This window comes from Pleurodeles waltl, chromosome 4_1, assembly GCF_031143425.1.
Source record: "Pleurodeles waltl isolate 20211129_DDA chromosome 4_1, aPleWal1.hap1.20221129, whole genome shotgun sequence".
Classification (NCBI taxonomy): Eukaryota; Metazoa; Chordata; class Amphibia; order Caudata; family Salamandridae; genus Pleurodeles; species Pleurodeles waltl.
Window position 1 is genome coordinate 280,361,612 of NC_090442.1, and position 16,770 is coordinate 280,378,381.

The window sequence follows — 16,770 nt, forward strand, 5'->3', positions numbered from 1 at the left end:
TACCATTGACCAACTACCCACTGTCTGGTAGTAAGGCAGCAGAGCTCTGTGTGAGAGTTGACAAGATGTCTGATTTCACCAACTCTGAAATAGCCATGCTTGCTAATGAGATATGGTTGCCAAAATATCAGCCCAGCAAACTCTGTAGATTTCACAAGGAAAGCTCATACTGGTGTTTCTGTGCCCAAGCCCAAGACTGTTGAATGTTGCCAAGGCTCAATATCAAATAGTGTCATGTTGGAGTACTGGAAAAAACATCATTGAATACATAGACCAGCTTGGATGTTGTTGACTGGAACTGCACCACAAACTTTCAGAAACATCATATGATATGAAGAAGTGGTGGTGTCAAAGGTGGCGCTGGTGTTCCCCTTCACCCACTCCTAATTACTTGGTCTGCCAGAGAATGCTGGCCTCCTTGACTTTCTGGTGGGTGTGGACCTCAGGGGCTACCTCGCACAATATAGGGTATGCACAGTTAAATAAACATCTGAATGTTCTGACAGAGTTGTTAGGACACATGGCTTCAATAATATATCTGCTATGTAATTACAGTACAAAAGTGATTAAACCAGGCCTTGTAGTTATAAACATTATGCTTCATATGCAATCTCTAATAATCATGAAAACTGGAATATTCTAGAAAATTAAATACAACTTGATAGCAACGCCATTACAAAAGTACTGGAATGCTTCAAACAGTGTTGAAAACATGTTCTTTTTGCAGTGGCTATCCAATCGAGACATCAATACTGTGAAATTGAAGATCGAAATCCTCTCGCCACAACTGAGATACTTTGTATTGGGTCAGTAAACCTGACCTATTTGCAGCTCTGTTGATTGCAAATGATGAGAACAAGCCAAAAGAATGAAACCTTAATGACAACTGACAATGGCGTGTATCAGTTACTAGCAAAGCAAAAGTACATTGTATTTAGGTTGGCAAAAGTGACTTACTGTTGGTAGAAAGATCAGGCTATCTCCCCATAGGGGATTGGTGGTTCTGGTACCTAAAAATGGGATGTCTTGTGACCTGGGGCCCTAGAGGTTCTGGGCCAATAGCTTTCCAATTAGGAAGGACCAACCTTAATGATGAAAGTACAACAAGGAATGCAAGCTGGAAGACACTAAAGTCATTCTCTGAACAATGAAAGTCTGCTACCTTGCATGCCAACCAACTACTGGACTATGGCCAAAGCAGCAGCATTAATGAAGTACAAAATAATGAATACTTGGTGCAAGAGGAAGTGGGCTCATCACTGTCCCGCTCATTTTATCCATAAATGATAGCTCTAGTTTCTCTGTGTCTGCATACTGGACTCCTTCAGCTGTCTGGGGACTTCTGTGCAGACAAGATCAGATGCAGGGTTTCAGTAGAGCTTCGGCAAGGCCTCAGGCTAGACTAGGTATGAAAACGAGGTACTAAGACAACTCAGTAATCAGGATCATTATCGCTCTATTTCAGAAGAACCTATAATACATCTACAAGGTATCATTAGCGAGGCCACAAATGAGGCATTAGTAAACGGCTGGATATGTAAAAAGGAGTTTGACTTTCTTAATCAGAGTGATAAACACACACCCAGGTTATACATTCTACCCAAGATCCATAAAGACCTTAACAACCCACCAGGTAGACATATAATCTCGGCATGTGGATCAATACTTGAACCACTCGCCCAATATGTGGATACTTTTTTTAAACCATTTGTGTGAGCGACTCAGGCTTCTATATGTGACTCCATGGATATGATAAATAAATTCAAAGGAACCAATTTTAATGAGCAAATACAAATACTAGTAACACTAGATATTGAAGCTCTCTACACTAACATCCCACAAGATGAGGCCCTGGAAGTAATGAGGACTTTCTTAGAGTCCAGGGCCCCACCACCCAAGGTTCCCACGGCATTCATCATGACCCTTGCTTTGCTTTGCCTCAAAAGTAATTTCTTCACCTTTTGGGAATGATCTATATCTACAAATAAAAGGTGTAGCGATGGGTTGTAGTTTGCCCCAGAGATTGCGAACCTGGTTATGGACTGCTTTGAGAGGCGGTGGATTTACAATATCAACAACCCTTTCCAAAAGTCTGTCATACAATGGCTCAAATATGGCTGCCGCTATGTAAGCGTCTTTGAGACCCGTTGCTTATTCAAATATAGCTGTTGAGGACACACGAGTGTCGCATTGCAGTCTCCCATGAGTGGTTGCAGTCTGGAACTACAGGAACTTATGCACGCCGGTGGTTCCTCATAGCAGGCTACAGGTGCCGCGAGTTGTGGACCAAGACAAGCACGGATTCGAAGTAAGAAATCTCTTTTATTGATATACTTATGATTTGATGACAGCTAGAGGCATAATCATAAAAAAACTACATATATAATAACTTTTTTCATTCCAATGTGTATAATTAGGTTCCGAAAAAATTCTTTTGGAGCTTGCGCTGGGATATGAGTCATAACGACACCTTCCTGCGCCTAGAAACATAGATGCTTTTGAAGAATTTTGGCGGGTCTCACTCACACATATATATATGGTCAGGCTAATACCTGTGACCGCTATAAAGGTTAGTGTGTCTGTGCACATATCACACCAAACGAATCAGGTCAGCACTTGTCAATACAAAGGATTAAGGTTCCCTTTCAGGATCGTGCCTTACCCTGGCTCTTGATCCATTTGAAAAATGTTTCACTGGTTTAGTACCTCTGGGTACGCAGTGTCTACCCCACCATACCTTTTAGCGTGCATGCATAAGAGTGTTCACCTCACCGCAACAGTTTCTGGGGGTCATTCCAACTTCGGCGGGCGGCAGAGGCCGCCCGCCAAAGTTCCCCCGCCAGAAGACCGCACCGCGGTCAAAAGACCGCGGCGGTCATTCTGGCTTTCCCGCTGGGCCGGCTGGCGACCGCCAAAAGGCCGCCCGCCGGCCCAGCGAGAAAGCACCAGCAACGAGGATGCCGGCTCCGAATGGAGCCGGCGGAGTTGCTGGGGTGCGACGGGTGCAATTGCACCCGTCGCGATTTTCAGTGTCTGCCAAGCAGACACTGAAAATCAATGTGGGGCCCTCTTAGGGGCCCCTGCAGTGCCCATGCCAGTGGCAGGAGCGCTGCAAGGGCCCCCAGGGGCCCCACGACACCCGTTCCCGCCAGCCTGGTGAAAACCGCCAGAACCAGGCTGGCGGGAAGGGGGTCAGAATCCCCATGGCGGCGCTGCTTGCAGCGCCGCCGTGGAGGATTCACAGGGGCAGCGGGAAACCGGCGGGAAACCGCCGGCTTCCCTTTTCTGACCGCGGCTTTACCGCCGCGGTCAGAATAGCCCCAGAAGCACCGCCAGCCTGTTGGCGGTGCTTCCTCCATCCCCTACCCTGGCGGTCTCGGACCGCCAGGTAGGAATGACCCCCTTAGTCTTTTATTGTGTAATATATATGTTTGTATGCGACTTTCTCAATAAGCATCACAGGAGCTTTCGCTTTAAGAACATAGTGGAATTGCCCACAAGGTGAAGAATATACTTTCTGGTGAACAGGTTGCAATATGACCCTGATGATATTGCTGATAACATAGTTACAGCTTGCAAATCTATATATAGGTAACGCTTCCTAGGTCCTGATGAGGCCCATAGATGGAGGGCCGAAACACATCAACCAACAACCCGAGGAGTGGTATGAATTTATGAACTGAAAGACTATGATATAGGATTATACTGCACTTAACGAGCATGAACAATTATCTACTAGTGACTGTATAGATAATGACTACCTCGTATAGAGAACTGTCCTTGGAAAAAGTGTTTGGCAGCCCATTCTTCTGAATAGCGTTGGAAGTTTTGAGTGCAACGCTTATGTACTCAGCACCTGCTTTCTGAAAATTGTGATGTATATATTTTTGTGATGCGTCATGCATTGTGTTAACACTAAATATAATATGTGTTTTCTTAGGAGGAGGAGTGAGACAAAGTGAGACAAGTATAAATGTATTTATACAAAGTGTGAGTGCCAGAATTAAAAAAAAATTCCAGTCATCAATTAACGTCTTCACTGTGATGTATGATATATGTGTATCTGTCCCTACTTTTATACCACCTTTGTGTCAGTATTGTTAGGTAGCCCAGGTATAGTGGACTTACAAGGACCTTCCCCCTTTGTTTTGGATATTCAGACTTGTTCCTAAGCAGAAGTAAAGGGGAACCACTCACCTTCTTGTTCTGAAAGTACCCACAGCAACAGGGCTCATGTAGGTCCAGCTCTAAGATGATGTTTTAGTACCTGGAGGGGTGCTCTGGCTTGTATGTCTAAGTCTCAGGTATTAGGTAGCTGCATACTGCCAATTAGTGTTTGTGTATCCTTAAAGTTTGAATATCCAAGTAACGGTGTTTTAGACTTGTATGACTGCCCTCTTCCCAGATTCAATCCTGGTTCTCAACCTTAAACCTCACTGGTTTCATTCTCAGCTATCAGACCACACAAAATCTCCGGGGTTCACCCTCAACATAAACCTCTCATTTAAGCAACAAATTGCAAGGAAGTACAGGCCATCTTGGTTCCAGTTCTCCCTCTCGAAAAAGTTAAGCTGTTTCTCCCAGAAGAAGACTTCAGATAAGCAGTACAAGCCTTAGTTCTCTCCCACCTGGACGAGTGCAACACACTCCGCTGCTCTCGAACAAAGTTCGCACTCTACTCATACCAACACTTACATGCATACGTGTTTTTAACGTATTCACTTGTTATTTACGTGGTTATGAAATGTGTAGATCTTGTATGTGTCATTAAAAACAGGGCCACATTACCTGCATAGCACTGAGTGGCGGACGTGTTTTTTACTGCACAAAATATTCCGGGTGGCGGGTCGTGGAAGTGTTTTCTCCTTTGTTCCAAGTCTAGAAAGTATGTCATATAATTTGCTCTTTTTATTAATGGTGTAGTATGTTTTTTAAAGTGTATATGTTTAGCATGAGTATAATTCTTTATTGTAACGACCCACTGCACTACTGTCATTTAGCATCGAAAACTTTATCAGAGTGCTCTGTACTTTTCAAAGAGTTTGTTCATGAGTCTGGGCAAAGTTTCTCATACAAATTCCGAACTGTATGTCGGATTACGACTCATTTATTGAAATATTAAGGGGCATAACTTTGTTAAAAACAGGCACTTATACAGTACATTGCCCCTGCAGTGTTATTTATCAACACAAATAATGTGGTGTGGGTAACAAAAGAGGCTGGGGCCAGAATTGGTGCCTCCCTGAGCCAAACTGATTTGTGAGCAAGTTTTGTGCATACTTGAGGGTTACATATTCATGTTTGCTTTTTTGTAGCCCACTGTCATCACCCGCAAAAAAGAGGAAGCGTTCCGAGTTGGAAGACCCACCCGATTGGCAACTGTGGGCCAACGGCAACAGAGGAGGTAAGTAAGCTGGGATGCAACATTTATCGACTATTGTGCACATTTGTTTAAAACGTGATCACCTTATACGGTAAAAATTCACTTTTCTGTCATTTCCTCCTCTGATATGGGCTGGTTTAATCAGTGCTCTGAAATGGCTTAAGTGACACATATTTTAAACCTCGAATGCCGCCAACCCTCAATCGGCCACGAGCAGACCACTCAGTTGTAGTAAACATCAGTCTTTTCCCCCTCAATTCTTTCAGAATTTGTCCATGGGACTCACTTAACATTCCTAAATCATCTCCTGCTTTTTAACTGCCTCTGGACGCAAGATTAACTGGTAGAGTTGAGGTCACTTTCTCCTTGCCCTGCCCTCACAAATTCACACATTCCTAGGTCAGTCCTCGTGATGCTTTCTGTGTGCCACACTTTCTCCTTCACCAGGTTTCCTTTATCTTCCCTAACTCAATTTATATGGGACAGTTTTACTCTATGCATATGATCATCTTTTAAAAAACCTCAAAAAGTGCATTTATCGAATTTTAAAATTTCAAAGTATTTCAACTAATTACAATGCAAGAGTTTTGCAAAGATAGTGCAGGAATGTTCTGGTGACCGTTTTTGCATTCACATTTCACGGACTAATTGTTGCCTGTTGAGAGCAGGTGGTAACTGCTCACAAAATGTAATTCAGACAGTTCGGACCTCAAACGACCACCTGCAAAAACCTTCTAAGAAATACAGACAGACAGTCTGAAGTCCCGGGTTCAGGTACATATCACGCTGAAGACTTTTCCAAATCTTCAATTAATTTAACTCTTTTATTGAAAATGATTCCGGCACACATTCAATTCTTTTATCACAAAGAGCCAAAGGCCAAATATGTGTTTCACAGCTGCTAATGTCACCTCATCAGGGCCAGAGAGTAATGAAATGACGCTTTTCAGACCACAAATACCTTTTCCACAATCAATTATTAGAAAAAAATGTCACTCTTCAATATGAAATGAATTATTCAGTCTCCTGAAAAGTCACTTGCAAGGAAACTTTAGTTGTAAAATACAGCATATTTTTCGTGTACATTCAAGGTCATTTCCAGCATGCTAACGGGGTTCTCTGTTCTTGTTAGTTGCCCGTGTCCTGCCTCCTATGTTTATGAGCTAGGACGTATTGTAACTTTTTCAAAAGAAGACTTTTGCGTTATGACGTCTTTGATCAATGCAAGTGTGGCACACTGGGATGATGGTTACAGCGCAATGCAAAAACTGACCTTCATCCAGCCTTTTCTGCGGGACCATAACATAACAAGCACTGGCCAATCCAGCAGGTCTGCTATTGGTTGCTGGCCTTTTGGTTTGCCAATACATGTTTTGTTTTGTTATGTTTTTTTCCAAATTGTATTGTTGGATGAGCTGCCAGGCCATTGTCAATCAATTTTTTTTTCTAGAAGAGCAAATAATTGATTTTGGAATTTAAAGGCCAAAAAACACGTGTGCCCCTCCCCCCTTCTGTAAAAAGTTAAAAGGACTTGGGGAGGTGGTGGTCCCTGGGGTGAGGGGAGTCTGTGCTTCTTACATCCCCAGTAGACAGGTCTGTCCCAGTAGGCAGCCCCCCCTCCTTTGCATAAAAAGCTCAGGGGAGGTGGTGGTCCCTGGGGCCCAGTGGGGGGAAGGTCCGCGCAGCCCCCTATATGTGTTTTTCTTAACTACTCCCTGGGAGGTTGTGGTCTCTGAGGCTTAAGAGAGCCCTCAGAGGGGGGCCCTGTGCGCCCCCCTCCATTTTTAATTAAATATGCATTGCCCCCGAACCTGGTTAACCAAGGGGCTACATTAAAAACAAGAGCGGGAGACCGCACTTGTTTTTTTTTTTTTTTCAAATTCACAGCGAAATTCACAAATTTCGCTGTACATTTAAAAAAAAAAATGTTTTTGCCCTGGCAGGGTCTGGTGTAAGCCCAGGACCATAGCTAGGGAGTTCGATTATTCATACCCTGTCCCCATTTCTTATTTTTGTGGGTATTTTTGGGACTCTGCTGAAGCTGAGTCCCATAATGGCTGCCAACACTTCCTGGTTGAAGCGTTTGCAACTAATCAGATCTCTGATGAGGCCGAGAGTATTTGTGAAGTCGTCATGAGCCTAGATATGCAAATTTAGATTTTCTTTAACATTAAAAAAATTACTGAATGGATTTACACCGAATACCAAAAAACATGCTTTCTGGACCAAAAGCTACCTTTCTGCTGAATGTGGTGTAATTCCGTCCTACGATTAGGGGCGTAGTTGTGTCTAAAATCTCTATGGAACTAAAATGGGAAATGCACTTTTTTGACCCCCCCCCCTTTTTCTCGGCCCCCACTTGACGAATCACCCGGAAACTTTCCATGCACAACAAAACCCTAGAGGACACTTTTTTCTGAAAATGTCTTGACTTTCTTTAAACAGTGCTAATGATATTGCCAAGTCAAAAAACGCTTTCCCTATGGAAACCAAGTTCTAACTATAATTACACACTATTGATGGCCAGTAGGTTTTATATATATATATATATATATATATATATATATATATATAAGTAAAGGAGGCAGCAAACCCTGGGTAGTTCCCAGGTTTTAGGTGGAGAGCAGTTCATTTATATGGAACACTGTACAACACATTCAACACTCCAGATCTACCCACCTCAAATGCAAGACAGACATTGGAGGTGAGCATAACTGGTATGTCAGACAGAGATTTGAGGTGAGAATGTGAGGAAGCATAGGTAAAGTTCTAACTTTCTGTCAAATTTGGTATCATTACTTTCAGCCTCTTTTTCTGTATTAGAGAGAAAAGTTTTCTATGAGGATTAGAATAGGAAACCAATGTTTTAGGACTATGGAAAGTCAGGCTTAACTAGAACTCTACTGGCGCTTAAGCCATCATTGTAATAACATATGATAAAATACTCAGATCTATGTAGCGCAGCTAATTACCTGTGAGGGTATCCAGGCATTGTCCTTAGGCACGGAGAGATTAAGTAATTTGTCCAGAATCACAGGATGTTAAGCCAATGCCGAGACTCAAACCTGGATCCCCAGCTCCAAAATTGGCAGTTCCGGGTGTTACGCCACATCCTCTCCCTTTACACCACATCTCCTATGTAAAGCCATATTTAAAGATTTTGAGAAAACACACAGCACAGTGAATTATTCTATTTACAAACTAGGGCCCCCATTCTGAACTTTGCAGGATGCCCCGCCGCCAACAGTGCCGGCGGTCAATGAAAGACTGCCAGTTGGCATCCCGCCAAATAATTACGCATGGAGCCTCACCGCCATGGTGGTCGTTGGCGGGGGTGGAAGCTGCCTCACCGCCACGTCAGTCCAGACACCGCCAAGCCTATAATGATGCATTCATAGGCATGGCGATGTATGGAGAGGCAGCGATGGCGGGGCAGCAGCATCCAGGGAGCCCGTTCCCTCCCAGAGCAGCGTGACGGAAGAGGCAAGTGCTGTCCCAGAGGGAAGGGGGGAGGGCTGTGTGTGCATGAGTGTATGTGTGGGTGGTATGTGTGTCTGAGTGCATGTATGCATGCGTGCATGTAGGTGAATGGGTGCATGTGGATGTAGGGGGTTGGGTTTTGGGAGGATCTGTATGTAGGGGTGGGGGGTGGGGGGGTGGTGAGGGTCGAGTTGGGGGGCCTACATGGGGGTTTGGAGGTGGAGTGTTGGGGGTTGGTTTTCGGAGTTCGGGGGTGGGGGTGGATCTAGGGGTTTGGGGGGTGGGTAGGTGTGGTGCCAAGGGGGGGGGGCTGGCATGCCACATACAGGTGACAAGAATGGTTATCCTGTCACCCGTATGCTTTCTGCCAGGGATTACCTGGTGGGGTATCTCACCAGGAAATCCCTGGTGGAAATGGGATCAAAATCCCACCGCCGGGTTGAATGTGCCCACAGTCAGCCCGGCGGTCGAATCTGGCCTGGTGGTGGGTGGTAGTGAACTGGCTGCTTTGCAGCCAGTTCACTACTGTGTTCAGAATATGGCGGTAATGACCGCCACCACCGGCGTGGCGGTCCAGACCGCCATGTTCATAATGACCACCTACATCTTTAAAATGATAGATGGTATTTGTTTATTTTAGATGGATTTAAATAAACCACACTCCACTTTCAACTGAATAGTAGTGAGTGAACGAGAGGAGTGAGCAAGCACAACATTCATTTGGCTGCTCTCCAAGTTAAATTCTGAAACAGTGATGCCAGTGGTGTCTTTTACACTGCAAACAGAGGTCCGTCCTGAACACTGGAAGCTGTGACATCAGAACAAAAGAGTAAAAGTAAATATTTCCTGATACTTAAAAATCCCAAGAATAGGCACCCTGAGGACCATCGTCAGGATTGAGGCTCTTGTGTGGTAGATGGAGGCCTGTTACACACAAGACTCCATCATTGCAGACACAGCAGATCTATATACAGAAAAGGATCCCTTCCTGGTTTGTTTATTTATACTCATATTCTATAGTAGTCTGTCTGTGCCATGGCCACAGCCAGACCCAAGGAATGTCAAAAAATTTCTGTGAATCCAGGACATCCTTGTCTAGTGGTTCAAGAGACTGACAATACTCAGCCAGCAACCGCAGAATGTAGCAGTTTGTTATGTGAATCAGGGCTTCGGTTTTAGTGGTCCAAGAGATTTAAGGCACTCAGGGGCACCTCCTGAATTCAGGTCCCTGTTTTATGAACCATGGTCTACTGTTTTAAAGTTATAGCAGTATTTAAATATATGTGTCAGTTCTATCATTTGTCATTCCTTAGATCTAGGAAATTACATATCCATAATAGTATACCATTTGGGGCCACATTCACGAAGATATTTTGAGTTTGCATACCTTACACTTCACAAAATCACACACTTTGCAACTGCTAAATGCCTTTCAAATCTATAAAACACAGTTTTTTGAGTCAAACTTTTTTCTGAATTGGAAAATGGGTTTTGCAACCCATTCCTTGGCACAGCTTGGAAGGGATGTGAAAGGGGTGCTTTTCTCAAACTGTATCAATGGTTTACGGCCACCTTTATGGTCACAGACCATTGTCCAGTTATAAAAACCACAAAGAAGGTAGTAACTGATTGCTAAAGTGGAAGGGGATCCCTTCTCATTTGGCAATCATATTGACAGCCTCAGGGAATATAGGCAATGGTCATTCAAAGAGACAACTGGGGGTTATTCTAACTTTGGAGGAGGTGTTAATCCGTCCCAAAAGTGACGGAAAAGTGACGGATTTACCACCAGCCGTATTACGAGTCCATTATATCCTATGGAACTCGTAATACGGCTGGTGGTATATCCGTCACTTTACCGTCACTTTTGGGACGGATTAACACTCCTCCAAAGTTAGAATAACCCCCCACTGTCTGCTCCCTCTGATTTTTTTCAAAATGGAAGCTTTTCTTTTTTTAAAGCAGCACCGGTTCCTTTAAGGAATATGGGCTGCTTAACAAAATAGTTTTCCATTTGTAAATCCAGACTCAAAGATAGCGGTCTGCAGTTCCCTGCAGGTCAACATCCCTGTGTTTGGAGTTAGTATTTATTATGCTATAAATGAATCCTTCAAAAGGTGGTTTTCTGAAGTGAGCTATTAGTACAAAGGTAAATTTTGCAACATCAGTGTCCCTTTGCACGGAATTGTGTGACCAGTTAATCCGAATGGACTCTTAGTATCTGGCCATGGTTTTAGCTTTTGAACCCCACTGAGCATGGAATCTTTCTGCCATTCGTTGAAATCCCATACCCATCACGATTACATTTCACCATCATACCACAATTAAGTAAAAATGCCCTAATACAATACATTTGTGTTTTAATATGCTATTCGAAGCAAACAGGGTGAGATATGTTATGTTATGTTTTGTTAAAGCATCTGATAGGAGGCTTCACTGTCGGAATGTCCGAATGGCAACTGTTCTTATATCTATCACCTCCACTGCATCATGCCACAGCCATTTTGTGAAAATGTCCAACTCGATAATTGTGCTAATCTTGCCACCTACAGATCTACCAGACATATTTTTTCTTAATAGAGCCATCAGGAAGGCATTTTTCTCCATGCAATTGTTTGAAACGAGCCACTTGATGTGATCACTTAAAAATGAATGGCTTGATTCATAAGCGCTATTTCGACATCCATTGTAGACGCTGCTTGGAAGGACCCTTGGCGTTGGTCTAAGACTGTTTCTTCTCTCTCGTGCATATTTATTTATATATATATTTGCGTGGATTTCCGAGCATTCTTTACTTCTGACCATCTTCAATTAGCGGGCATGAGATTAGATGCCCAACTTCCTTTATATTTATATTATTGTGTACATTTCATACACTTCTTGCTCTCTACTATTCAGGTGCCAAATTAGTCTCATGAGCGTGTTATTCATGTCATCCTTATATGCTATGATATATTCCTGTATCCAAAGAGTTTATTTATAATTGTCCTGATGATGATCCTCACACTTGGAAAGGATTGAAATGTCATCGACATTACACTCAGATCCTTTTTTCTTTGTATTCAAATTGATTAGGCTGTTTTGCGGTTATTTGAATACATTTCTAAGTTAAATGTGTCACTTTTTGTTTGCCAGAGCACATTAGTATGTTGGTTTTGCATGCCTGAGCACACTAGTATGTTTGTCAATAAAATCCTATTTGTAATTTTAAATATTACCACTTTGTGGCAAATTTAATTTGATTTCTGCTATTTGAAACTAATTATTTTTACTGGAGGGACCTTTGTTTCCTTAAAACCTTATTCACAAAATTAATTAATCTTCACTCTCCGATGGTCTCCTACAAATGGGTGCAGTTTTTGTCTTTTGCCAGTTCACAATATCTTGTACCAGTAAACTTGTAAAACTGCACCAGTCAATGAGGTTTAGAGATGGTCATTTCCATCTTCCCACCCTGGCAAAGCCTTTAGCCCAGCCCTAAGCAGGAGCATATCTCCAGCCACATCAATGGTGGGAAGAGTGTGGGGGGAGGTTTGTGAATTTCCACAAACTGATTTGTTTGTGGGAAGTTACAAGCTTTCTAGGCATATCATAGTTTGAAATATCTACTTCCCATCCCTTGCATGGGATTTAATCTCAAGGAATATCTCATAATCCAAGAATTACATTTCACAGTAGTAAACAAATTCACAACTGTAAGGTCACCTTCTGTGAATACCTTCCACACATGCATGCCTTGCATCGAGTTATTTGTATTTATAATTTAGATTTACAAGAGCAAATGGCTTTGTGAGTTGGGCTGGCATTTTCTTTCTGCAAACTCAGCCTTTATCTTCCCAGACTCACATTTTCATTCCACTACAGCCACATATTGTAACAATTACTGGCAATGTGGATATGTCTGGCTTTAATGTGCTGTACCCTGCAGTCATCCAGGCACACCAGTCACTATGCAGTCACATAATCAGAGTCTTTTACCTGTTGAGTATTGGGAATAGCGAGAACCAGGAAAGAGTGTCTACCTCCTCGTGCAGTGGAACATCAACATAACCAAGAGTCCATGAAAAGAGAAATGAAGCATGGTAGAGGGCATGTAGGGCTGAAGCATAGACCTTGGTTACTGAGGGCAGCTGCCAGGTAGTGCATTATGCACCATCCAAAGTGTTTTAAAAAGATCCATTTACTCATTAGTAACCAGTGGAGGAAGATCAACTGCGATTTAACAGACGTGTGCCAAGACAAGACAAATTAAGTAATGGTCATGGCATCTGCGTTTCTCACAATCTGAAGGTGACAGATAGTATGGATTACAGGAATGCAGTCTCACTTGGCTTTTGTAACTAACTTAAGAAGCAAGGAAGAATTTTTCTTAAGCACTTCAAAAGGGGGTACCATATATCATAGAGTTCTTTGACATGGTGCAGAAGGTAAGATCACTACTGATAGTATCAGCAACAATTTTGCTCCTGGTAGCAAAGGCTTGGACTATGCTGAGAGCTAAGGAGCATCAAACAAAGGTGGAGGTCCAGGTCCAAGGGTGCCTTTTGGCTATGTTTGTGCTATAGAAATGCCATACATATACACACTATATACAAATACGTAAGAAAGATGCCCTGGAACCAGCATTTTAGTTTTTATCTGCATTTAATTTCAAAAGTTGATTGGTAATCTAAAAAGAGTACAAAAGGAAAGCAATTAAAAGGGGTTAAATAAAAATTAAATAACTCCACAAACTGCACAATAATTCATAATAAATGAGTGCCCCCTGTTTCTACTGTTAAACAGGAAAGGCACTTTGGTCCACACACAAATAAATTCTAAACATAAAATTACAATTGTACATAATGAAACAAGACCTCTCTAACACTACCTGAGCTATACATTTGTTTAAGAAGGTCTCTTAGTGTTAAATGATGTGTAACCACTCCCTATAATGTTTGTCAAGGAGTTCACAATGGGAAGTTCTTCCTACTGTAGTCATCACAGAGTTTTCAATGTAAATGCCTCTTGGATTTGTCAGAGATTTCACAACATGAATCTCCTTAGTAATGCATTTGTCAAAGAAATTGCACTGTAAAACCTGGCTCAGAGTAGTGATTCAGAGCAGTCCAAGGCTGAATAAGGGAGGTGTTGTGGGCTAGAAACACTGAACTGAACAACATACAAAAATAACACACAGTAATTGAATACCTAACCAATATTAATTTCTTTAAAATGAAAAGTACTTGAATGCACGTACAAATAAATCAAATAAATACCATACTCAATATGATAAATATTTACAAGACTTCAGGTGGAAGTACAAATTGGAAACCCTCCTTTAGCGGGTCTCACAAACTAATCAGGGTGCAAATCATGTACCCTAAAGATATATCTCAACTATCCTGGTACATCTAGTCTGCACCAACAGGATCTAACCCTAAAAAACAGCAATGCTCCTATTCTGGCTGTTAGAAATGGGGTCTTTGGTTGGCAGTCAGGTTACCCCCTGTCCAAGCAAGGACCCTCACTCTAGTCAGGGTAAAAGAGAATCACCCTCAGCTGATCCCTGCTTACACCCTTGGAAGCTTGGCACAATCAGTAGGCTTCAGAGTGCTAGGTATAAAGTATTTGTACCAACACACATAGTAACTTAATGAAAACACTACAAAATGACACTACACAGGTTTAGAAAACTAGAGAATATTTATCTAAACAAAAGTTATCAATTAGAAAGCAAAAAGAGTCTTCATGTAGTTTTAAACACACACTAACACTGTTAGTGTGAAAATGTACCTTAGGTGCGCCGAAAATAAACCCGCACGGGCGAGTGTGCGTCAAAAAGGGCTTGCGATGCATCAATTTCACTCACGAGCGAGAACTTGCGTAGTTTCTCCTTTCGTCGGGTCGGGGTGTTTCTCCGCGGGAGAGCGATGCGTCGATCCAGTTAGCACTCTCGGGTCCAGGTAGGCCTTGCGTTGTTTTTACACGCCCAGCGGTGTTTACGTTGGAAATCTAGCCGCGTGATGATCTGAAAATCACGCAGTGCAAGTTGCGATCTCACCAGCCTCCGTCAGCGATGCTGCACGTTGTTTCTCCAGCTCCGTTCATCGATTCTTCGGTCGTGTTGCAGGCGAGTGTCGATTTTCAGCCGCGAAGCCGGCGGCGCATCGATTTTTCCAGCTGCAGATCGGGATTGCTTCAATCTTTTCCCCGCACTGCATTCTGTGCGTGGATTTCTTCCTCTTAGGCAGCCAGCTTCTCCTTTCAGGGTCCCAAGAACTGGATGGGCACCACAGGGCAGAGTAGGAGTCTCCCCAGTGACTCCAGGTGCTGGCAGAGAGAAGCCTTTGCTGTCCCTGAGACCTCAAACAACAGGACGCAAGCTCTAAATCAAGCCCTTGGAGATCTTCACAAGATGGAAGGCACACAAAGTCCAGTCTTTGCCGTCTTACTCTAGCAGAAGCAGGAACTGCAGGATAGCTCCACAAAGCACAGTCACAGGCAGGGCAGCTCTTCTTCCTCAGCTCTTCAGCTCTTCTGGAGGCAGAGGTTCCTCTGTTTCCAGAAGTGTTCTAAAGTCTGTGTAGGCCTACTTCAAAGCAAAGTCTCTCTTGAATATGAAATCCTGCCTTGCCCACGCCAGGCCCCAGGCACTGACCAGTGGGTTGGAGACTGCATTGTGTGAGGGCAGGTGCAGCCCTTCAGGTGTGAGTGACCACTTCTCCCCTCCCTCCTAGCACAGATGGCTCATCAGGATATGCAGGCTACAACCCAGCTCCCTTTGTGTCACTGTCTAGTGTGAGGTGCAACCAGCCCAACTGTCAAACTTACCCAGACAGGGAATCCACAAACAGGCAGAGTCACAGAAATGGTATAAGCAAGAAAATGCTCACTTTCCAAAAGTGGCAGTTTCAACCACTCTTAAAATCAACTTTACTAAAATATGTATTTTTAAATTATGAGCTCAGAGACCCCAAACTCTACATGTCCATCCGCTCCCAAAGGGAATCTACACTTTAATCAGATTTAAAGGTAGCCCCCATGTTAGCCTATGAGAGGGACAGGCCTTGCAACAAATTTAGCAATATTTCACTGGCAGGACATATAAAACACATTACTTTGGTGGTCATTCTGACCCTGGCGGTCTTTGACCGCCAGGGCGGAGGACCGCGGGAGCACCGCCGACAGGCCGGCGGTGCTCCAATGGGGATTCCGACCGCGGCGGTAAAGCCGCGGTCGGACCGGCACCACTGGCGGGGTCCCGCCAGTGTACCGCGGCCCCATTGAATCCTCCGCGGCGGCGCAGCTTGCTGCACCGCCGCGGGGATTCCGACCCCCCCTACCGCCATCCAGATCCCGGCGGTCGGACCGGCGAGATCCGGATGGCGGTAGGGGGGGTCGCGGGGCCCCTGGGGGCCCCTGCAGTGCCCATGCCACTGGCATGGGCATTGCAGGGGCCCCCGTAAGAGGGCCCCTACATGTATTTCACTGTCTGCTGCGCAGACAGTGAAATACGCGACGGGTGCAACTGCACCCGTCGCACAGCTTCCACTCCGCCGGCTCGATTCCGAGCCGGCTTCATCGTGGAAGCCTCTTTCCCGCTGGGCTGGCTGGCGGTCTGAAGGCGACCGCCCGCCAGCCCAGCGGGAAAGTCAGAATTACCGCCGCGGTCTTTCGACCGCGGAACGGTAACCTGACGGCGGGACTTTGGCGGGCGGCCTCCGCCGCCCGCCAAGGTCAGAATGAGGGCCTATATGTCCTACCTTAACCATACACTGCACCCTGCCCTTGGGGCTACCTAGGGCCTACCTTAAGGGTGCCTTACATGTAAGAAAAGGGAAGGTTTAGGCCTGACAAGTGGGTACACTTGCCAAGTCGAATTCACAGTTAAAACTACATACACGAACACTGCAGTGACAGGTCTG

The 16,770-nt window shown here is 44.1% G+C and overlaps 1 protein-coding gene across 2 annotated transcripts in view; it reads left to right on the plus strand.

Annotated features, from left to right (window-relative positions):
• Positions 1-16,770, plus strand: part of MYRFL (myelin regulatory factor like) — a 689,165-nt gene that overhangs the window by 270,614 nt on the left and 401,781 nt on the right. For both annotated transcript variants that reach the window (XR_011202270.1, XM_069228327.1), the window contains exon 5: positions 5,316-5,404. Coding sequence is in view for 1 of the 2 variants with exons in the window: in XM_069228327.1 (XP_069084428.1) it covers positions 5,316-5,404 (89 nt within the window). In the remaining variant the exon portion in view is untranslated. The remainder of the gene's footprint in view (positions 1-5,315; positions 5,405-16,770) is intronic.